At 45.5% G+C, this 24,352-nt stretch overlaps 1 protein-coding gene across 7 annotated transcripts in view; it reads right to left on the bottom strand.

Moving 5' to 3' along the window:
• The window catches only part of diaph2 (diaphanous-related formin 2), a 386,793-nt gene that overhangs the window by 251,413 nt on the left and 111,028 nt on the right, over positions 1 to 24,352 (bottom strand). For all 7 annotated transcript variants that reach the window (XM_031587577.1, XM_031587582.1, XM_031587583.1 and 4 more), the window contains 8 exons: positions 18,841 to 18,915; positions 18,593 to 18,662; positions 17,719 to 17,855; positions 15,194 to 15,302; positions 11,591 to 11,701; positions 9,712 to 9,824; positions 6,500 to 6,616; positions 1,361 to 1,479 (listed from right to left, as the gene is read on the bottom strand). In XM_031587577.1, the coding sequence (XP_031443437.1) occupies positions 1,361 to 1,479; positions 6,500 to 6,616; positions 9,712 to 9,824; positions 11,591 to 11,701; positions 15,194 to 15,302; positions 17,719 to 17,855; positions 18,593 to 18,662; positions 18,841 to 18,915 (851 nt within the window). The remainder of the gene's footprint in view (positions 1 to 1,360; positions 1,480 to 6,499; positions 6,617 to 9,711; positions 9,825 to 11,590; positions 11,702 to 15,193; positions 15,303 to 17,718; positions 17,856 to 18,592; positions 18,663 to 18,840; positions 18,916 to 24,352) is intronic.

Genomic DNA, 24,352 nt, shown 5'->3' with positions numbered 1-24,352 from the left:
GAAATAAACAAAATATAAGTCTGAACAGAAAAAAAAGCTACAATCTAAAGAAACTGACAAAAAGGAGCTCAGCAGGTTTAAGAGGTAGACCTAAGCACGTTTACTTCAAATAATGACAACAGAAAATGAAAAGGAAAGAAATGTTTGCGTTTTGGCCAATCTATTTCAGGGTGAGGTCTTTGTTGGGAAGTGGTTTGGCAGGTGGAACTCTCCATAACTGCAGAGGTATTTCCACTCCTCCTGCTTTCTCAGTCAGATTCAGTGGAAGAGTGGAGGAGTTCAACTCCTGTTTTTTTTGTTTGTTAAAACAACCCACTCTTTTCAGTTTTCCGTGATGAAAACAACCAATTAATACCCAACAGTCTAAACAAATATCCTCAGAGGGGCTACAAGTTTCACAACTCAATCAAGGCACCGTATCTCTCTCTCTCTCTCTCTCTCTCTCTCTCTCTCTCTCTCTCCCCCTCTCTCTCTCCCCCTCTCTCTCTCTCTCTCTCTCTCTCTCTCTTCCTCACTCACCCGAGAGGAAACAGTAAACTGAGGAGAAGAGCTCCCTGCCTCAACTGATGAGAAGCGTCTGTGAAGGACTTCCTCCTTCCCCGGGCAAATGCATTATTTATGTGTAATTACGACACCTCATCTGACATGTCAGGTGCATGCAGGTGTTTGTGGAAAGGATCTCAAGGGGAGGCAGGGCAACATAATGAAATCTACTGCAGGGGCCACGGCTACATTTTTAGCAGCGGCGCTGTCGGCCCCCCTGCTGACTGGGGCTGAGTGGAGACTTATGGCGGAGTCTTGTGTTGGCCTATTAGAACAGATGAATCAGTCATAACTGTAACAAGGTACTTAGACTGCAGCACCGCTGGCGGAGAGAGACCAGATCTATGGGCATTCTTTTCTTTTTCTATTTTTATGTGTGTGGGTTTTCATGTTTTTGCATGTTTCTTGAAAGGAGAGCAGGCTCGTTTCTGTCGCTAGCAGTGGGGTGTGTTTTCTTTTCTAACAGAAAAAAGGTCTTAATAGACTTATTTTCTTATCCCACTTGTTTTCCAACAATTGTGGAATGTAATCTGTAGAAGATATACGAAACACAGCATTTAATTTGAGCCCAAAGTGTGTTAGAGACACATTAGCAATGATATATGTTACAAAACTAATCTCCACACAGAAATACAATTTTTATGTAAGACTTCCAATTAGAATAGGAAAATAAAATATATACAGGTGAGCGGGGAGGGGGGGGGGGGGGGGCTATTGAAAATATCAAAGCTTATGCAATAGTTTGAAGAGGGGCGTCTAGCAGACACAATTCGACTGATGATTACTCTGGGATACGGTGAGGCGCTAGAGAACCTACCAATCAGGAGGGTGAGGTCCACATCTAAACGCTCCCGGTACCCAAAGTCTGGGTCCATCCCGCTGCGGTGCAGCACCACCTGGGCCACACATTCCTCAATGATCTTGTAGTACTGAGGCCTGGGGAGAAGGATGATGGAGAGGGGCAAGCCAGTGAGTGAGAGAGTGTTAGAGAGTGAGTGTTGGAAACGGAGAGAAAAAGAGAGAGAGATAAAGAGAGAAAGCAAATGCAATATCCAGCCAAACACATTTTGTATGTGAAAATGAAAGCTACTAACAGCCAACTTGTTATACAAATGTAATGTGATAGCAGGCTGGCACATATCGGTCTGTTTTATGCTTAGATATAAACACAGTCAAAGCTTGCGGTTTCACAGGAGCTCGGTGACTTTGTCCATTCAAGGTGACGAGCGGAGCCCCAACCCTGCTGGCCCCTCCTCGGCTAATTTGCAATCATCTCTTGGCAATTAGGAGCACCAATAAAACCCAGGCACACAAATCTAATCAGCGTAATCTGTGTAATTAAGAGCACAAAGGCGAGGAAAAACATGGTGCCGACTTGCGTGCGTGACAGAGGCGAGGCGAGGGGAGTCGAGGCACGTTGGGCTGACTGCTAGAGAATGGGCCTGGGACTCTCCAGCACACCGGGTTGGCGCCTGACCTTTTCCAAGTTATATTATCAACTTTAATTGCGAGTGACATTTAGCAAATACAATGTCAACTTAAGCCAAGCTCCGTGGTGGCAAATAATTATGTTCCAAGCATGACCTTGAATGTCTCAGGCAGATATGCAATTTTCCAAGCAGAAATGTGTCATCTCCTCTGCCTATCCGCGCACCTCCTCACACACCACACACCCCCCACCCCTCTTGCAGCGAAACGGGGACTGCATTTTAATGACTGGAGACCCCAATCCGAAGACTTTGCTGCCCTGTTCAAAATCCTCACCCTCAGGTGCTGGATAAATCCGTCTGCTGCTCATGGTCAGCGGTGGTTAATTCTCCGCATTTTCAAAACCGGTTTCGATTTTTAACCCCCCTCTGCTCTCGCCTTTCACAGGTTATGTGGACTTATTCCAAGCCGTGATAGGAGGGGTGTGGGGGGGGTTAGTTCCACAATCCCTTCACGAGTTTATGTGATTGGGATTAGACACTGCGAGTGCGCTTAACAGGGCATGGGACCCGATTAGACCAAATGGCCTGAGGGTGGGACTGCAAATTCCAGTTAGCAAAGAGACATCCTCTTTCCCTCAATACAACTGGCTGCCCAGCTCGTTCTGTGAAAGACCGAACGGAAAAAAGCAGTACAGTCAAAGTGAGGTGCTGTCTGTGGTGTCCATGTCCTAAGTATTTGTGACTGCTCCAACACAAAGCACAGAGAGCGCAGTTTCATTTATCATCCCAAAGAAGCCGTGAAGCTCCCAGAGAGCGGTTTGTTCTGAATTATATAAAAACATATTTGAAATTATGGACATATTTACATTTTTAAACACTATATACAGATAGTTTTTACACTAATTCATGACATGCTCTAACCTGAAGCAAAACGGTGCTTTTTTTGTTTTTCTGTTTGTTTGTTTTGTTTATTTAATTTCAAAACACTTCCCACTGATTCAGCAATGACCAACTGAATCTCATTTCTGACTCTTTTCTACATCTTGCACCTTGTACTGATCTTTACCTCCTTTTCCAAGGACATGCTTTGGCCTACATCTTAAGGGCCATTGAGCTTTGTTTGGTTAGCACCCTGTGTATCTTACATTTCCAGCGCTCTACCTTGATCTTTATGTACGCGGGTGTTTTCAGAGGCCCGAAGGGAAATCAAGAGGAGACCCAAATTAGGCAGCGGAAGAGAGCGTTGATGTCGGAAGAGAGCGTTGATGTCGGATTCGCCGCGCTCTAATTTTGTTGCGGAGGTCTCTGGCATGCCGCCTTATGCTTTTCAGTGATACCGCGAGCTTGGCAGGGAACCACGCGGGCACGGGGATCACAACATGGCGCCTGATGCAGATAAGTAAATCAAAGGTTTGCTCTGGGTCCCTGTTTGCTATTGAATTAGGGAAACATGGAGAGAAGGATGGGAAGTGGAGAGATGTGTGTGTGTGGGGGGGGGGGGGGGGGGGGACGACGACGACAAGCATTGATGTGTCTCAAATAAATGAACTGCTTTGAGAAGGCAGTATTATGAAGGAGTCATTGTAATGTGCTTCATTACAGATCATTGCAGTGCAGAGGTGTGGACTTGAGTTAAATGGCTTGGACTCGAGTCGAGTCACAATTTCGACTCAAAACTATTTAAATGTCTTGCAAATCGCCTTTGACTTTAATACCAATGACTCGAGACTTTACTCAGACTTCACCGGTTTGACTTGTGATGACTAGATATATTTCATTGGTAAAAATATTAAATTAATTTATCTTATGAAAAACTTGTGCAGCTATTTCCTGATATTTAAGTTACTCTGCAGACAAAAATCAAGAGCATTAAATTAGTCGAAGAGTGCACAGGGACTGGACTGGAAACATAAGGTTAAGCACTTGGACTTTACTTTAGACTTGGTCATCCTCCAGCTTCGGATTTGTCTCTCTTGACTTGGTACTTGGCTCAGGACTTCATCATGAGGACTTGAGACTTACCATACAATGACTTTGTCCCACCTCTGCTTCATCATGCATCAACACAGAGGACATTAGAGTTCCGAATACATTCACGACTGAACGTTGCATTATCTCTTGCATCTATTACCATGACAACAGTAGCATTTTGCTCACCATCAATGTCAACTTCAGGGTTTACTGTTTCAAAGATCTCAAAACCCTCTCAATAAAACTCTGAGATAATCTATATAATTCAGTTTTACAATGTCCCCTCTGTTTCAAGCTGTAACCACACGTTGTGACAAAATTATAGAGTACTACAGTGTAACACCATCATCTCTGCTCTGAACAAGTGCTCTGTAAATTGTTTAGTGCTTCAGGCGTAGTGATAAACACCACAAGCTTCGGTCTGGCTAGGTTGAGCAGAAAAGCTTTCAGTTTATGCCCGTCACTGATGTGAACAGCAGCGTTATCTCAATAAGACGCCCCATTTTCGCAGCATCGCTTCCCCCTTCACCACCCTCTAGAGATAACCGGAAGGGGTGGAGGCTGACCCAGAACTGTCACAGACAACCAGAGGAGGCGGCACATGTCCTCCGCACGGGTCCCTCACTGGCACCATCTACACTGGGCTCCCATCTCCCTCTCGTAATCCAGCCCAGCTCCATTCACCCAGCCAATCTAATCCTCTCATCAGGCACGGCCAAGACACACCACGGATTTGCATGCACTTGCACTGAGCCCCCTGTTCAACTCTCGACTCGATAGCTGCTTACACGCAGGACATCTGACGCAAAGTTTTGACGAGGGCAAGGAGGAGAAACTATTTGTTTTCATAATGCATCAATTTCACTATGGTATAATGGTTCGCCCTGAACCCTTGACTGCAAAAAAAAAAGGAAGCCTGGCTTTGCCTACTAAAATGCAACAAAGCACATCTTAAAACAAAGTCATTGGCCCCACTGCAGAATTGGCGTAGGCATCCTGTCTAAGGCGATGGCTTTGATCAGACGCAAAAGAGCCAACACCTATGGACACGCCAGCCCTCCGCCTCACCCTAACCTCACCCCTCGCTTCTTCTAAGCTCCCCCGCTGACTGATCCAACCTGGCGGAGAGCAGTGACCTCTCCACCCTTCCTCTCGACATCCCCGCGGAGACGACTCATCCATCAAAGCTCGCTGCCATCTTAAGAGGATGCTTTAATCTTAAATTATAGACATACTATTTCCCAGCCATCCCTGCCCATTTAATCTTGTACATAAAACGCTTCCCAAGGTTCAGAAAGAGCGAGCACATCTCACAGATGGGTCGGGACAAACTGCATACAAGGGGAAACGCGAGAGTCAAACGCCCGCCTCTACTAATGCAACCACGCGGCAAGCTTGCAATCAGAGTTTGATGCTTCTCCTAGACATCGCAGTCATCGGAAATGCATTTTTAAAGTCATATCTGCAATAACGGCATGCATTTTTAACGAGCATTTGTTGAGATCTTTTTCTTCCTCCCACTGTCAGGAGAAAGGCCCCGGCGCCACGGCTGGGGCTCAGACAGGGGCTGCTGAGGAGGAATTTGCCGAACGAGCTGCTTAATGTGTTTTCTATTTCTCACTTTCTCCAACAAGCTTGCCAATCCATAATTCATAAGGCAAAAACGTGGAGCAACTTGTCTATGGTACACCCTCTTTTTTCCGAGCCTGCTGCCAACACCCCCCCCCCCCCCCCACCCCCTTAAAATCAACCCCCACCTCTACCCCCTCCCACCCATCCTCTGGCTCTTTTTTAAATATTTTATCTCCACCAAAAGGTCTGACACAGCAGGGAATTGATCACTGTCGCTGGTCTGCACCGTCGAGGATCTCCTCCCTCTTCCTGAGTGACACCTTCACACCGGTGGGCTGGTGTTGGCAGCCTGCTTGGGTGTTTGAATAATTGCTTAATCGCTCAGAATAAGAAAAAATATTTCAATGCAGACTCAGTTGTTTCCACTTTGATTTATTGTTTGTTTTTTTTTTTGTCATGATTAAATGGTGTTTAGTGGCCAAGAACCTTAACCAACTCCTAACATTGCTAGTATTCATTCATGTCATTAAACAACCCAGCTGTTTTGATTTTGATTTAATTATTTTTAAAGCTTTTTTCCACACCATTAAAAGCTATTTAGTGATCAACAACTTTGACCAACAGCTCCGACAAAGGTGTTTTTTCCCCCTTCATAGGTATGTGGATCTATGTGCCTTAGGGTATTCGGTAAACGACAAACCATTCATTCATGCACTGGGGGATGTAAAGCCAATCACACCTCCAGTCAGTTCCCCAGGATATTTGACTACATGAAAAGACTGACATATTCTGATGAAGTGGCCTTGAGTTTGCCATGACAATGTTTAAGTGGATCAGTGGTCCCCGTGGAAATAAAGCCTAGTGCTAAGACAAATGCTGGGCAAGAGAGACAGAGAGCAGAAAGACAAAAGACCAAAAGACAGAGAGAGCAGGCCACAGAGAGAGAGAGAGAGAAGGAAGAGAGACAAGACTGCTGTCCTCACCTGATGTAGTAGTCGTTTCTGATGAGCATCAGGTGCTGGAGGATGGAGAGGAGATAAGGCTCCGCTGCAGTGTCTCGTACCATGTTGGACAGGAGGTGGTAAACCTCACTCATATCAGTGCGCTGGAGGTTAAGGACAAAACACTGCCGAACCGCAAAGTCAAGAGAGTGAAACTGTCAGTAGTCCTCTGCAGGCCAACTTTCACCGGGTGTATGAGCTGCAGGGACACACCACTGCCAGAGAACCAGGGCAAAGAGCAGGCCCACATTACATAGCGACATTGCATCTGAACAGGTAGCTCAATGTGACAGCAACAAATACAATTAAAATGGGCAACAACACAAGTTCTGGTTTGGGTCGTATGTAAAAGTATGTCATAATCATTTCTATTTTTTGCTACAATATCAAGACATCTCCGCATAATTGTGACTCATCTTTAAACATTAAAGGCCCAAATGAACGCAGAGCTGAAAACTGTAAAGTGCCAATATAATCAGTCCCCAAGGTCTGTCTGTCATTTATTGCCAAAGGAGAGGAAATAGATTGAAGTAAACGCTCCATACTATTGAACACTTAAAACCATCAAAAATGGATTACATTTCAAGATTTTCTCTTTTTCTTTTTTTATTGTGACTTGCTTGTCCACGGAAGAGAAAAGACACGTTCTTAAACTTGCAAAGCGTATTGATTATGTGTCCAACAGGGCCCTCCCCAAGGAGAGGAGGGCAAACGCTTTTGATGTCTAAAATAGATGTGACATCAGATAGAAATCATTGTCTGATCTGTTTTACTGCTTCCAAAAAGAAAGGTTGTTTTTTCCAGTTTCTTAGAAAACGGCTGAGAGCTATTTATTTAGGAAACAATCACAACTGTCACAAGTCTAGACATGTGAGACTAACTTTGGAAAATATTTCCAGCAACTCCTTACAAATTACACGCCATGAAGCTAATCTAAAAATATGGATATAGCTATTTTTTTTTTCTCAAGATAACCCATTTGACTGCATGCAATATTCACGTGGGGATTTTGAACCAGTATCAAGAAAGATTATATTAAATAATCTATTTGAACATCCCCAAGATGAAAAGCAATCCTGAGGAACTAAGAAAAAAAAGACCCTTTTGGGTTATTCAAATTGTTTGCTTGAGAAAAAACATCCCCTGTGAGTATTCATTTTAGAAAGCATGCAAGGGAAAAAAAACAAAAAACAATCGTATGAAAAGCCATCTTTTAAATCTGTTCACTGACACAGTGAAGAGGGTGGAATGGGGTATTCGTGCCGAACTAAGTAGCGGCGAATGGAAAAAAATAGATTGTCTTCATCATGCCTGGTGTTTGTTTGGACAACGTCGGCTACAATCACGATGACGTGACTGTGGTACGACCCAGTGGTTGGAGGCTGAAGCACTTTCCCGAGCCAGAGCATCTGCACACACTGCCACTCATCTCCACTCTGCTGGCAGGAGGCGCACGGATGAGATGTGTGTGTGTCTAGAGTGGCAGGCTTGTAGGCAACTGTGGCAACGCTGGCATGGAAACGGACCTGTTTCAGATATGGTGGAGTGAAACCTCTTATGTATGTGTAGTGTTAAAGCCCAGTCCTTTACGCCATTAACAGGGCTGATTTGTATTACGGAACGAGACAAACAACTCCATCATGACAACGTAGAAAAAACATTCGTCTAGGTTATCAGACACCCCTCAAACGAGGCAACATTTCTGACATTTTGGGGCGGCCCACAAGGTGTCTTATGGACACATAAGCGACTCAGATCTCACCAAACATCAATTGCTGTCCAGTCCTGAAATGAGAGTCCCACCCCGCACATCATTTCCTGCTGCCAAATTAGACAGCCTGCACCCAAATTCACGCCGCCGGGCATGAAATGGTAGTTGTGGAAGGGGAGTGAGTAGGCAAGAGGCGGCACTGCACAGCTGCAGCGGCAGTGGCAAAGAGCTGAGACGCCGGCTGTGGCAGCCAAGGAAGAGAGGGGAGCTGAGGGGTCAATCAATCACAACACCTTAGCATTCATGAGCGACCACTAGCCACTTCCACACGCTACCCAGTGCCAGGGCCAGAGCCCAATCGGAGTCAGCCTCACAACAGTTAATATTCATAAGGAGACGACGGAGAGACCGAAAGACGAAGAGAGATGGAGAGGTAGCAGGAAAAAGAAAACAAGCGAGTGAGATAGATTGAGAGAGTAAGAAAAAGAAAGTGACAGAGAGAGAGAGAAAGGGAGATGGAGAGAGAGGGAGAGATAGGGGGAAAAAGCGAGAGACAGGCAACCCGAGGCGCTCAGCATTATGCTCACAACTTGCTGATCAATACCAAATTGTCCTTGGAAACAAACATTGCCCCTCTCATTTGGGAAGCTGCTCAAGCAAATCATTAGGCCAGGTGGGGATTTTCTATTATTTCTTCCTCCGAGCAGCTCCTTCGGCTGTCACTCAACAATGCCTGCAGGCAGCGGCGGCGGCGCCTGTCAGGGCTTGGGGAGACAAAGGTTAGTGAAGTGAACATCTGTGTGCCGCTGGGTGGACCTGCCCCGCCATGCTCAACCCCTGTCAGGGGCAACATATCTACAAGTCCTGGGAGTGCCACACTGAATTAATAACAAGGTTAGCCAGTGTGGGTTCTTCTTCTCTTTTTATACCCGCGGCCAACTGCGTGCAGCCACATTGACAACGCTCTGAGTGGCCTAATCAAGTGGAGAACCACACAAGTGTGACATGCAAAGTGTTGAAACATCTGCAATAAATGAACTGAGAGAATAGGATCAACATATGCCATTTCAGTATAGATGGGGGTGGGGGGGGGGGGACAGATCTGCATGTGTATTGGAGTAATGATGAGAGACACATTACAGTACAGTTGGTACTGTACGAGCTGGTGCTGTGTGTACCAGATACAAGAGGTGAAAAGAGATCACCCCGGGTTATGCTATGACTATAATGAGCACTCCTTGCTGTGGGAGACCAGGTAGCTGGAAGTAGAGAATGAGGGGGGAGGATGGAGTGGGAGGATGAAAGGGGGGAGGGGAGGGGGGGTTTGTTTACCAGGGGCACACTAAGACCCTGGGCTGGAATTGCAAAAATGGATTCTGAAATCCCTTCCATATGAACTCAGGGCGCGGCCTCTAGGCCCCGTAAGCTGGGCCGAGATACAAACAAGCCTCTCGACGCAAGGCCGAACCACCGAAAAGGATATTCCATCTCGGCGTGGATGTCATCGAGGCGGTGAGACAGCTCCTCTCGGTCCTCCTCTTTGTTCTCATTGAAGACTTTCAGCTGGATGTCGAGCTCCTCCATCTCTTTCAGATCCTGCAATTCAGAGAATGACATGTGTGGTCATGGACAACTCAAATCCCCCATCTGAAGAGAGTTATTCATTTATACAATCATGTTTTTTGTTGTTTTGTTCTTTTTCTATTCAACTGTACATGTCATTCATAGTATACATAATTTTGCAAAACCTCTGTCTGAATAGGGAAGGGTCACAGGTAGCCACCACGTGGATTTGTCAACGTTTAAAAGCACAGAGTGGAGGACCTTCACATGGTGATGTAATGCATAAGTGGCCCCATAATACAATCTACATCCATGTGCCTCAATGTCCTCAACCTGGCTGTCTGATGCACTACCTGAGCTTTCATCCGTTTCTTTTGTCACAGCAGGAGATTCGACCAAATATCCCGTCACCCAGCCAGCCAGTACTTTCAGTCTTATTCTTCTCCTGTCATTGTCCCCAAGTCCCAGAGTGCGCCACACCATCCCAGACACGTCTCTCCTGCTGTCTGAAAGTCCTGGTACTCTTCATGTCTTCTCCACATGAATCACTTCCGATGGAGCCTCACAGGCGGTGAAAAAGCCCAAAATGTAACCCAATTTCTGGAGCCATCAATCATGACCCTGCTCTCCGGGCACACCATCTGTCTGGGGCAAGGCCAGTTCAGAGGGGCGACCAGCACAACAGGTGCCAAATCAGCCGTCCAGGGGCCAGCCTCAAACTTCCCCTCCGCATCTGCATGTCCCCTTGTTTGCTACTCTTTTTTTCCTCCACTCTTCTGCTATTTTTTTTTTTGGGGGGGGGGGTTGACTAAAAACCTCTGAAAAATCATTCATCATAATTACAGAGCAATGTCAAATTTAATTGTCCTATTAAAGTTGTGAATACATTATTCATAAATTACTATAACGCAATCACATGCGGGGGTTCAGACAGAGATAATTACAATGATAGCTACAATAATAGGGAGAGCAGTCAAAATGACTTATTAACAAGCAGGAAATACCCACAAATGAGGCGCTGAGTGATGAAGGGGGCTCGATGTATTTGTCTGAAGAGTGCTGAGATCTTTGCACTAATTGATAATGATGCCAGTGAAGCCTCTCTGTTTTTCTTTCTTATTACGTCTTTCATTCTTACACACACACACACACACACCCCCACTCCAGACATTCTGTTTGGTGTTGGTTTGTTGCCATCTTATCATCTCTTTCACTTTCTAACTTATACATCCCGCCCGCCCACACCCCACCAGTATGTAATGGTTTTTACAGAGTAAACAGCCTCAGCCACAGAAGGCCATTTCTGAGGGAAGGCAAGGGAGACAGTCTACGGATGCACACTGAGGCACACTGGAAGTTGATGATCTCTCAAGCCGTCTGACTCCACAATGACTCGCGGCTACCGCGAGGGTGCCGGCGGCCTCTCAGAGTGTGCTGAGAAGAAACACTTCCACTGCCCACAGGTCTGCTGCCCGTGCGCCTGGTGAATCTCCACTAACTTTCGCCTCCCAGGGTTGGCTGACCCAGAGATGACTCCAGACGGACCGGTGACGGACTTGGACTTGTCATATGTGCTCAGCTTCTTACCCAGTGTTTGAACAGCAGGAAGGAGAAAGAGAGAGGTGATGGTCTTCGAAATCCTGTTCTACCACTGTTCAAACCAAAATACATTTTGGTGGGCTCAACAGCTTGAAAGATATTGCCTTTTGGTAGGGGTGGGGACGCTGGCTTAGATGACAAACACAGTGCAATATAAATCACAGGCTGTTTCCCCTATTCTTAAAGCTGTGTTTACTAACCGGTAGGATCTTCTTGAGGCCGCAGCGTAGGAACTCATTGCGGAGATGTATCCTGAAGTCCAGCTCATCAGGGGAGGTCACCAGGGCATTGATCAGCTGCATACAGGCAACCTGTTGGCCAACACACATGCAAGTCAGTCCCTTTTTCCAAAGGTTTACCGCATCACTCACAGCAGAGCACAGCAGAGTTTCTCAATCACTGAGCCACGTCCAGTGTAAATTATACAGTTAAAAATTAGGCTAGATTTATTAAATTATTTTTCTGAGGAAATGAAGACTGCATTTTAAATGAGAACTGAGTGTTACACTTCAAAGAGTGAAGAAAATAGGGTAAAGTGGGGCGAGGAAAGGGGTGAAATGAAATATCGTTGGAGAAGGGTAAGACCTCGCCAAGTCAGAGTGGACAGGGAGAGAAGAGAGTGATTGAACAGATGTCCGTTTATAATTGATTTATTGGATGAGGGGGAGAGGGCACTGAAAGTGCTGATGGGCCTTAACAAGCTGTAAGGTTGGTCCTGGGAAAGAGAGAGGGAAAGAGAAAGAAAGAGAGAGAGAGAGAGAGAGAAAGGGAGACAGAGAGAGAGAGAAAGAGACAGAGAGACATGGGGGGAATTTCTGAGGCGAAATCAATGTAAACCCTCAAAGAATCCCATGATCGATGTGTGAAAAGTGGTCTTTAGAAATCTGAGCCGATATATTTGTTTCAGCCAGCAGAGATTCTGTCCTTGTTTCTACTGGGGGGAGAGCTGCAGCAGGCAAACAACTCATTCCTGCCCAAAAACATGCCTTGAGAGGACAGGGCCACAGGGATTCCTTCAGCCTCTGGGAATAATTGCCATCTGGAGGTGCAACAATGGTTTGTTTTTTGTTGTGGTTGTTTTTTTTTTTTGTCTCTTCCACTGGCAGCGGCATAGTGGAGTGGGAACAGGCTTGTATGAATCCAGTTGGGAGAAGGGGCACAGGATTATTCGTACAGGCCATATAAGAGCTAATGGCTAGTCTTTACGGATGTCTGTGCTTTGTAATACTTGCAGGGAAACAAATAGAACAAATAGATGGGCTTTAGATCCACTCACAGGATAGGGTGCCTACAACCGAAAACATACAAATATATATGTTCAGTCTATCTACATAAGAGACTAAATGAATGGCGATTTTGATAGGATACTTCAGCCTGTCAAAACACACAAATATGGGGGGGGGTTAGTCTGTTTGGGTGGCCACTGAGCCCTCAGGCATCTTGGAACAGAAGCAGTGAAAAGGTTATAAAAGGTGTTAGTCAATGCCTGACTTCATGATACCACCACTGACGGTTAAGTTTGGGGGTTCAGGCCCTGGGCTCTGTAAACCACCTGGAGAGAATTGTATTGTATTGGAAGATGAAATAGAATTGAAGTTTGGGTTGTTGTGCAGCGGGGGTAGCTATGCAGGTGACAGGGCTGCCATGCCATGCAGCTTGATGCATAACTGCGTATTAAAACCACATTAAGTGGAGAGCCCTCTGTGTTCTTCCTCCAAAGACTCCGGCTCCTTTGAACCTCCTGCATCAGCAACGTATTTTAATTTACTTTGCAATTAACGCAGGTTCTTTTCATTAGCAGCCCACTTTAAAAGGAGGTGGGGAGGAGGTGTGTGTGGGGGGGGGGGGGGGGGGGGCGCAGGCAATCAGAATGCTTCCCCATCACTCCTTCCCCTATCTTCTCTTCTCCTCCTCTCCACACCCGTCTGTCAAACTCCTCTCCATTTTTATATACTTTTCTGTTTTCTCCCCTTTTCGTCTTCGTTTTGCAGAGGATGAAAAAAAACAAAATATTGTACATCACTAATTCATGTATCGTGTGTTTTGAACATGGATGCTCTGTCGGGCCTCCCCACAAGAGGCTTGAAAGGTGAAAGGTTACGAGAGAGGGAGAGGAGCCACAGGAGCAGGAGCAGGAGTCGGCTGTAATAAATACAGGTGTGTTGCTGCATGGCTGCCCTTTCCCTCCAGCCCCTCTGAGACCAGCCCCAAGAGAACAGACAGAGAGAGAGAGAGAGACAAGGGTGGCAAAAAGGGTAATGAAAAAAAGTCAACAACATCTCTCTTACTTTTACTTTTGTTCCTTCTTTTATGTAACCTTTGTTTTTTGTTTTTGTTTGTACTGTCCTCAGAGTTTCTCATGCCACATCTGCTGTTTGTGACGCAGCGCCGGCTGATTAGCAAGCAGAACCAAGCTCTCCACCTGCATCTCAATACTCTGCACCTTGCCTCCATCACAAGGCTTTGGTGCCACACAGGCTGACAAGCAGACAGCGCGCGGGCGAGGAGGAGTAAGAGAGCGAGGCGTGTGTGTGTGTATGGTCTGTGTGTGTGTGTGTGTGTGTTTGTGGGCATGTGTGTGTGTGTGTGTGTGTGTGTGTGTGAGTGTGTGTCTGTATGCGTGAGTGTGTGTGTGTGTGTGTGTGGATGTGTGAGTGTGTGAGTGTGTGTCTGTATGCGTGAGTGTGTGTGTGTGTGTGTGCGTGTGTGTGTGTGTGTGTGTGTGTGTGTGTGTGTGTGTGTGGATGTGTGAGTGTGTGTGTGTGTGTGTGTGTGTGTGTGTGTGTGTGTGCGTGCGTGAGTGTGTGTGTGAGTGAGTGTGTCGGGTGTGGTGGAAGGGGTGGCGAGTGCACATGTCGACAGGGGGCTGAGGTGCAGCAGACCTGAGAGTGACAGGACTGTCAATTTCCACCTGGCCCCAACATCAAACACAAGCCCGGAGCCGCAGGGGCCGCTCTGTGTGAGTGAGTGACGCGAGGGGGAGAGTGTGTGAGTGTGTGTGTGTGTGTGTGTGTGTGTGTGTGTGTGACGGAGGGGGAGAGACACAACTCTGTCCAGGTGAACTTTACAGCTGGGAAACATATGTTTCCTTTCCTCATATCTTTCTTTATTTTTCTAAAAAAAAATTTTTTTTTTAAATACATTTTTTGTTTGACTTTCCCTTTGCCAGAAAGATACAGATGACTTATAAATGATATAAGTTATAAATCAACACAATATCATACTGTGTGCATCATCATCCATCATAATTTCCCTAACCTATCATTGCCAAATTATATGAAGCTGAAATCGCATTACAAGTTGGAAGTGCTGCAGAACATCAGGTAATATATTTTTGCCACTTATATGGCCATATATTTTTACAGTTGTGAAATACTGGGGTAAATTGTCTTTCATGGCATGAAGTTTGTGTCTTAACAACACAGACATTGAAATCAACAATAAGTAAAAAGAGTCTTGAATTAAGTGTTAAAGTGTATAGAAAATCATGTGTCAGTGTCAATACATGTAGGCCTTAGCCATTCTATAATGTTAAGAGGATGTTTTCTATTGGCGTTCAGAGGGAATGGTAATAACATGTTAACATAAACAACATGTGGCAGGTCCTCTGTGTACAACGCTGTTGCATAGCTGTACATGTAGCCAGCATTGTAATGGGGGCAGAATAATGACCCACAATCATCAGCATATTGTTACAGCAAGCCAAGACTGTATTCATGTGAAGGGCAATCTGGTCCAGTGCAGGTCTGGACGAGGGCATGCTGTAGTATTCATGTATTCAGGCCGGGGGCACGGACACTTACCTGCAGCTGCTGGGCCTCGTGATTCTCCAGGCCCTCCACTATCGGAGCGAATCTCTCCTTGTTATTCCTCTCCGCAGCGATGGTCATGGCAGCCAGGATCTTATCCAGGCTAAGAGAGGGGGGGGTGGTGGGTGGCGGGGGGCGCAAAACAAAAGAAACACCCGGAGTCAACAGGCTGTGTTATCAGGCCACCGGACAGGGCATTTACTCACCACTTGTTCAGCTGACCCAAGCACTGCCTTCCCCCTGGCAGCCCCTGCTCCCCGAAGGCCCACGTAAACACATGAGGTGCCAGCCAACACTCCCCTCGTCCTGACTCCTGGTTTTTGCAGCTAAGTACATAACTCATTTCCAATTTGGCTGCGTAGGCGATGAAAGCCTCTGAGAAGCATTCAATTGCTAGTATAATCCATTGTCAAATCAGCTTGTAAACCCTCAGCTGGCAATGTTAACTTCCCTGGGTGAATTTATTGCTGGGGGGCAAGCGGGTAATGTACATAAAACCCCCATTGTTCTAAAAGCAAATAGGAGATGGGCTAACTGCCAGTTTACCGGGCAGCAACCTGGGTGATTACGGCCCACTGGGGGCAGTGTGTCACGTCGCACTACAATGCAGCAAAACGGCAGGTGCTGAGAGGCTGCGAAAAGGCCGGGGCAAAATCAAACAACCAACAAAAGTTGTGGCATTGACCGCCTCTTATCTGCATGACTTTATCGCGCCATCCGAGTTGTCTCCTCCTCACAGGGTTAGAAGGAGCCACATGCATCACCCGGGATTTATCTGCTAGACCCAGGGATACAGACAACAAAGAAAGACAAAACACTTTGTCAGTCCCCTGGTTTTACTGCCACAACTTTGTCCCCCCCCCCCTTCCTCTCCTTCCACTGTCAACAACGGCACCAAGTCTAAACTGTTCCCACTGGGGTAACTTATTTTCACACAAAGACATGACCCGCGACAACGACTCACCGGGGGAATCTGAAAATGCCCCTTCCAGTGGTGACTTATGGAGATATGTCAGTAGGGAGTCACGTCATCAGAGACAACATCTTGGAACCGCAACTTCGTGCATCATTCACTCACAGAACAAGAAACCGTAAACATGCCCTATCTACGGCTCCGTCTTCTGCATTCTAATGGCAAGCTAGGCTTGAATCTACTGACAAATCCAACCACTGCATTCTATCGCTTTTGACACGTCAGCTACGGCACACGACGGGTAGATGTACAACAAACAAAGTTTACGCGTCAAACCGCCATATGGAAGAAGCCTCGCTTCGCCCGTTGACGTGATTAAGTTGTCGTCGACTGTAGTGGCCTCGCACGCCGCCTTTCATCCCGGTTCAAACGGAGCTTCACATAGAGGCTACACCTGCTTAACTCTGCACACGACCCTTTGAAGTTGTCGCTGAAAATAAGCCAGGGTTTGTCATGTGTAGCATGAGGGGAGCTTCTGAGACAAGACTGACGCATCAGCTTATTTTTTTACTGCACTACTGTCACCGCTAACATATGCATACCACCTGTGATCACGTGCAAACATCTATAAAAAAAATTAAAAAAACTGTGATCGACTCGCTCACAGTTTCAACTTGGAGAGCATTCTGGGAGAGCAGGTGCAGGCAATCTTTCATAAAATGTAGTCATCAGCATAAAGATGTAAATGGCCATAAATGCTGGGGTTTAGCCATACCGTCCTAAATTGATTGAAGCAAACGGCAGCTCACGAGTTGGATAAAACAGCCACCGATGCTGTGGTCAGGAAAACGCAACTGGGCCGAATGATATGTGAGAACTATTTCCCTCCCCCAATTCTTCTGCTTTTTTTTTGCTTTTTCCTGTGCGGCTACTCTTTGTTAGTTTGTTTATTTTCGATCACTGAATGCAGTCTTTGCTTTGAAGTGCAGCTTTTGCTGCCATTGTTATTCTGGACCAGCTCTGTGGCAGACACAATAAAAAAAGAGCTCCCTTGGATTCAATTTATAATCTGTCAGCCAGGCTGTGTGTTCATGGCCAACAACACTGAGCACTTAAATACATTACACAGCCCAAAGAGCTAAATAAGAACATGTTAACCGACAGACTCCGACACGTCTCGAAGCTCTCTCACAAATGCAATATGTGAGCACAAAATGTCTCTTGTAAGGTCTATGACAGGTTGTCTACAAATGTGTTTCTTTAATCTGATTATAAAACCACAGAGCTTGTTCTCTGCAGTGGCGGCTTGTGGAAAAACTGCTAGTGCTGAGCGCGGCTGATGAAACAGGGAGTGTTCCCGCAGTGTGTGTGTGTGTGTGTGTGTGTGTGTGTCTGTGTGTGTGTGTGTGTCTGTGTGTGTGTGAGTGTGTGTGTGTGTGTGCATGTGTGTGTGTGTGCATGTGTTCTGTGTGTGTGTGTGTTCGGTGTGTGTATTGTGTATGTGTGTGTGTTCTGTGTGTGTGTGTGTGTGTGTGTGTGTGTGTTCGGTGTGTGTGTGTGTGTGTGTGTGTGTGTGTGTGAAAGAGAGGGGTTGACTTGAACTCACATGTTCTCCTCTCCTATGATGCAGACGGCAGACAGGATCTTGACTATCTCGGTCATCATGCTGGTCTGTTTGGGATCAATGGCTCGGGCGAGGAGCAAGAGACTCCTTTCATCGCCAAGAATCCTTTGCAAGCCATACTGCAAGAGAAGACAAATGTGCATATATGGCCAAGATCAGAGCACTCATTAAAACTCTTTACAGAATCTATAGAAATACATTGAGGGTTGAAATTAACCTCTGTTCTACAGACAGAGAGAGAAAGAGAACTGGTGACTATGATCAATTGATTTAATTTTAAAGTGGACTATTCATGTAACTCCATATTCTTTTTAGACTTGCAGACTATGTATAAATAAGTATTATATATACTAACAACTATGCACAAAATCATCATACACTAAAAGAATGCTAGGCAAAAGACAAAAACTGAAGTGAACTGAAATGAAATAGACAGTATGTCTCTCGAAAATAAACAACTTAACTATCTATAATTCAGGGGTGGTCAAGGACAAGCTTCAAATTTGTACTGTGACTGAGAATAAAATATATCACAATAATTCCCCACAGTTATCTCAATTCTACTTCTAAGGTCCATATGTAAATAATTAAAAATGTATTTTTCTCTGAATTACCAAGAAAGTATCAAACAAAAAAAACAAAAACCAAAAAGATTTAATCAGTACCTCAGAGTCATGCAAACAGCATTAGCCATTCAAAACAAGCTTAAATATTGAACTTGGGCACACATTGAATCATATTTTTTGAGGATTTAGTAATATGGTGCTCTAGAAGAGAGAGGAAATGTTTTGGCTATTATCAAAATGCCATTGGGTGAAGGCTGCCCGAAGTCTGACTCTACCAATCAGTGGAGTACCTTATTGTTCATGAAGGCCTTGAGGCACTGGATGAGCTTGTGCTGGCTTCTCTTATCAATGCTCTCCTGTCTGCAAACACAAAAAAGGAAAATTGTGAAGGCTTAAATAGAAAGCATACACACACACACACACACACACACACTCATGGACACGGACACACACACACACACATTCATATTGAAAACCTAAATGCAACGAATAAAGACTTAATCAGAGCCGTGTCAGATTCTGAAAATCCAAAGCTTACTGTTTCTTATCCAGCAGCTTCTCCAGCGCGTCCAAAAGAAGACCCAGTCCTTCATGGCCAAAGTTATTCACCCAGCTGTAATAAATACAAGAACATAGAAAATGTTAACACCGTCATTTTGATGCCATTAGTAGCAGGAAATGGCATACCAAAAAATGTATAGCACAAAGTACTGTTGAAGCGCTGAAAATAAAGATGCAAATTCAATCAATCACCAAGACACCAACAAAATACCGCAATAATAAAATAAAAAAAACACCACTGTTGAGATTTCAGATAATAAAACTATGCACCAATTGCTATATTCTTAACAACAGCCACATTACATGGCCTGTGACACATCTTCATCTGCGCATCAGAGGAGCGCAGCGCATCGTTAGGCACCACATGGGCCGAGATGCCAAGCAGGAAAGGGAGAGCAATGTGAGGAAGATAACACAGGCGATCGATTGCAGATTTGCAAGAGATAATTGGCTATTAACCACACAGCGTATCTGGAGACGGCACATGATCTAGTGCAGACAGAGGAGTCTGTCGGTGGAGTGGGAGAGAGCAGAGATTGGGGACGAAGGCTCGGAGTGTGATCAGCGCCAGATTATGTCATTAGCGTTGCTTGTCCTTCGCTCCTGACTGTCAATAAGGGAGAATACATGGAGCAATTTGTTGCATTAAAGGGCCATAAGTCAGAGATTTATTAGGGCCGTTTTGACAATGATTCTGTGCAATAACTGAATGCATATTAAAGTCATTTGTATTGACTGGCAAATTCACAGAAGGCCCGCGATTAGGGCTGATGTGTAGAGGCCCGAGGCCACACAGAAAGGTGATGTGCAGATTTCTCTGATCCCATAATGAAATTAGCCAGGAATTACAAACACTCAAAGGCTCGCTACACCATTATTCATTACCGGGCGACCGAACCCAATTTGCAACTTATTACCATTTTGCTGTACAGTACACTCTAATGGTGTGCTTTGTTAATAAAACAAAACAGCATAATGTTCGACATTTATAACTGTCTGTTTACTAAGAGCTCCCAGCTTAATGTTGGCCATTTTCTCCCCCCCCCCCCCCCCCCCCTATTTGCTGTCGGGCAGCTCATCGCAAGAAAACACAGTTACACCGAGATGACAAAAATGAGATGTTCTGAAACAATCTCGCCAGCTATCACACCGTTGTTTATGAAGCTACAACATCGGCATGGAGGAGAGAGGAGAACATTAGAGACATGGGACGACAGAGAGTGTCAGGCGATGGTTGAGGGAAACTGGGAAAATACACATTTATGTTTGCCATTAACAATTGCAGGTCTAATGCGACTAGCTGCAAACTAATGTTTTTTGTGCAGTTTTAAAATAAAAATAAATCATTTTTAAGTTAATGAATTAATTAGTAGTAGTAGTAGTCCTTTATTGTAGTAGTAGTTGAACCCTGAGTTGGCCATGATGTCCACTATAAGAGTAGTGGCTTCTCCATTCCCACCTATCTGACAAGGGAAAACCAGGGTGATAAAAGCCATTTAAACGGTGAAAGTGGCAGCTGCAGGGTTTTTCCATTGACACTTTAGGCCCCGCCGAGCCTGACTGTGCCAAGCTATTTGCTTTGCCATTACAAGTTGAATGGCACCAAACTGCGTTATGCCGCGCTCATGTTGGACCCTCTCCCTAGCAGGCCCAAACTGCACCGGGTTCGGCTCCAAATGCGCCAAATGACATTGAAGACACACACACACACACACACACACACACACACCTCTTTTGTGATGGGCTCAGTCATAATTCAGAGCTTGCCATGGTGTCTGTTTTTCTGTATATCAAGACATGTATGAAGCAGATCCAGTTTAAAAGTTTAATCTGGAAAGTTTGAATAGAAACTATTACAATTTTAGTAAATGGTAAACTGTCCATCGAATATTTTTGTACATCAGGACACCTTGGTAGCCTTTATCCCTAACTTGAAGACACACCCTCAAGCGAGTAGACCCTGATGTATCCCTTACTTGAAGACATACCCTCAAGCCAGTAGACCCTGATGTATCCCTTACTTAAAGACATACCCTCAAGCCAGTAGACCCTGATGTATGGAAATGCAAATCCAGGCTGTGAATGGTCGACAAGCTAAGCTGAGCGAGCCGCGGTGAGAAGTGTTGTTCATAGGGAAATCCGCACTGGAGGCTTAGTAAGAAACACCTCCCTTGTGTGTTGTCATGGGCTTTTATCACTTTAAGGTGCGTCTCTCTCTCTCTCTCTTGTGCTCTCTTTCTCTCTCACTCTCTCTCCCTCTGTCGTTCCCTCTCTCCTGCAGGGAACGACGGATAGATTAATTTGGTAGAAGATGACGAATCTTCAAGGCAGACTCAGTGGGAAGGTAAAGCTTCATGGTGGCCCATTCTTCCCCTTCTGGCTTTGCTGTCTGCATCCATATATTTGTCCCTGCTTGGCTTTCACCCTATCTATGTGTCTGTCTGAGTTTGAGTCGGTGGCTTCTTTTTTTTCCCTTCCCCAAAGACGCCTCCTATCAAATCTGAAGCCGTCCCACATCCTCTTATCAGTTCCCTCTCCAAGCATCTGTGGCATGGACCCAAAGCTTTCATTAACTTCCGTTAGGCAGGCAGTGGGTGGGTGGGTGGAGGCTGGAATTTGTTCATGAAATATTGATAGGTGTAATCCTGCAGTTAAGTGCCACCAAATTGTGTTACTTTCCACAATCATGTACATTCCGCGGGCAAAATGAAAAATTCATGGTCCATCTTCCCAGGACTTTACAGTATACTAATTTCTCTGGGTTGATGCAATTATGGCGCATTTTATGCAGAGCACCATAAAAACAGATTTATATGAAGTTATGATGGGGGTCCATGAGTGAGTCCATAAATATGACCATGTATACGCACACAAAACCGTACAGCATAAACAATCACCTGCCTCATAAGTTGGTGAAAAAAAAACCACTTTTTATCCATTTATCTCATACATCACTGTTACCTAACTTGAATGGATAGTGGACAGAAAATGTTTTTCATAACACAGCATTATAAATATTTTATTACAGTGAGTATTAAGTATATGGTGCTACTTGCGTGCCTAGTTTATACACAGCAATCTTCAACTACAATACCTTTGTTTCCATTCCAGGGTAGCAACAAAGCACACTAAATCTGCTTTTGATTTGTTCTGGCTTGGCTGCTATGAGCATGTACTCATGAATGCAGCATGTTCCATCCGTGTGCCACATATGTTTTATTATACATGTAGGTTGTTTTAACCATGTTTTTTAACTATGTTCTCACTGTGGCACTCTGAGATTCATGTGAATATAGAGTGCGTTATAAATTAAATGAATTATTATTATTATTATTTATTATTATATGTAGTCTCTGTCCTCCAGACCTAACCATGTAGTTTTCAATTGGGGTCCTGCTGCAAAGGTTCTTTACAAAACTAACACTATATAGTGCCTGGTTTTCTGCTAATGCCACTACCACTGAAGCAATGATCTCCTTTATAGGATCACTGAGCATCCAGTATACTTTTGGGAAAGGTGGCAAGGACTGTTTCAAAAAGATTTTCTTTTACTTTTACTGTTTCTCTTCCCACTGTAAACCACCCATCCCTTAATGAATGGAACGAATGTAACTATTTTGTACTGCTTTATATTATGCCTTTGGTATACAGCAAATAAACAGACTGGCTCCCTCTTCCTGCTATGACCCCTTTAGCACTGCATCTTTGTCATGACTTAAAGGTCTTAACCTTTACAATGGCGGGAAACAGAAGCCTACAAATAATGAAATGACGATTATGTAATTTCATCAAGCAGTTAATTAGCATTCATTAAAGAAGGACCTTTTAACTGTCTTGTGGGTATTGTGTTCATATAGGCAGTGCATACTGAAAAGGTTAAAGGCTACCGTGAGAATAACCGGACAAAAGTGATAAAGAACAAATGTAGCACAGTCCTTATACGACAGTAAATCATCAGCAGGAAAGTGCCACTGAGGCGAGAAAATAAAGGATAAAAATGAGTCCAAACACTTCAACTTCAGTCACAAAGTTGTGTAAAAGTTCCAGATCCCTCCTTAGGGTGCACTAAGCCACCTATAGCTCTACCTGAGCGCTCTAATGAAGCTGTAAGCCGTTCCCACAGATCATATTGTGAAGACGACAGCACGAGTTTGCTCTTCCTACAAGAAATCGGCCCACCCCTTTATAGACATCTCTTCAGAGGAACACACGGCGGAGAAATGTCTTATTTTGAGCGAAGAGGTGTGTGTGTGTGGCGGGGTGGGGCGGGGGGGGGGGGGGGTCTCCAGAGGCTGTGTTGGACAATGTCAGGCAGCGTGTGAAGGATGGCAAAATGATATTAACCTTCTTTCAAGCTATGGCGACAAGGGGTGACACGGCAGATATTGGATTTTGGAATGTTGGACAGGGCGGGCGGGCGGGCGCCAAAGCAGGTGGCACGCTTTCCAGGACAATATTCCTGGTGTCAGCACCCGGCGCCGAGGCTGCAGCGGGGTAGAGAGAGGTTTGTCAGAGAGTGCCATTCAAACAGACGGACGACGCCCCTCGGGGCATTTGGATCACGGCGGGACATCAGCCCCGGCCACAACCCACTCGCCCGCCGCACATCAAACCGCATCAGCTGCAGGAACCTGTCGCCACACACACGCAGAACTGGAGGTTGCGGGGGTGGAGTCGCAGAACAGGGGGGTGGAGGGGGGTGGGGGGGGGAGGAAATAGCTGAGGGCAGCAAGCACATCTGTGAGCAGAGAAACAACATCAGCAATACCAGCTAACACAGTGGTAGACGGGGGAGAGGGACAGCTTCGCCTCACTCCCTAGACACACTCGAATGGCTCCCCGCTGAGCACAAAACACTCCTGAAATTTCTAATTATCTCCCAAACAGCACGAGCCCCCCTGGCGCTAGGGAAGATTAAATGGAAGTTGTGGGAAAACGTCTGGGAAATTGCCAGAGTGGTGATTGATCAGCCCCATTAAGTGAATAATAGTCGAGAGGCCCGTGGTTCACCTAGGGAGCGCGTGTGTGGGGAGAAAGTTACGTAAGAGTTGTGTCTGGTAGTCAGTGTCGGGGTTGGGGTGTGGGGCGTGGGGCGTGGGGCGTGGGGCGTGGGGCGTGGGCAGCCCGGTGTAGGAAGAGGGAGGTGTAGTAGGTCAGAGGGCCTTCGTGGATCTATCGGAAATGGCGTTGTCTGTCAGCATAATAATGAGTGAGAGAGCTGTAATAGTGGCTTTTAGTTTTTAGCCGAGCTGAAAGCGACAGGTTTGTGATTTCACGAGACAGCTTTGTTGTGTTCACAGGGGGGGTTGTTAGTGCCTCAGATGAAAATAAATGAACACTACATTTAGCGAATCCTTATTATAGTCTTAAGTGGTCCTGACAGTTCAAACGTGACAATTAACATCAATAAAAGCTCTGGTGATGTTGCATCAACCAGTGTGTGTCTGTGTGTGTGTGAGTGTGGGGGGGGGACCCTGAAATCCACTCAT

The sequence above is a fragment of the Clupea harengus genome, chromosome 20, assembly GCF_900700415.2.
Source record: "Clupea harengus chromosome 20, Ch_v2.0.2, whole genome shotgun sequence".
NCBI lineage: Eukaryota > Metazoa > Chordata > Actinopteri > Clupeiformes > Clupeidae > Clupea > Clupea harengus.
The sequence above is the reverse complement of the archived record's forward strand: the minus strand, read 5'-3'. Positions and strand labels throughout refer to the sequence as shown.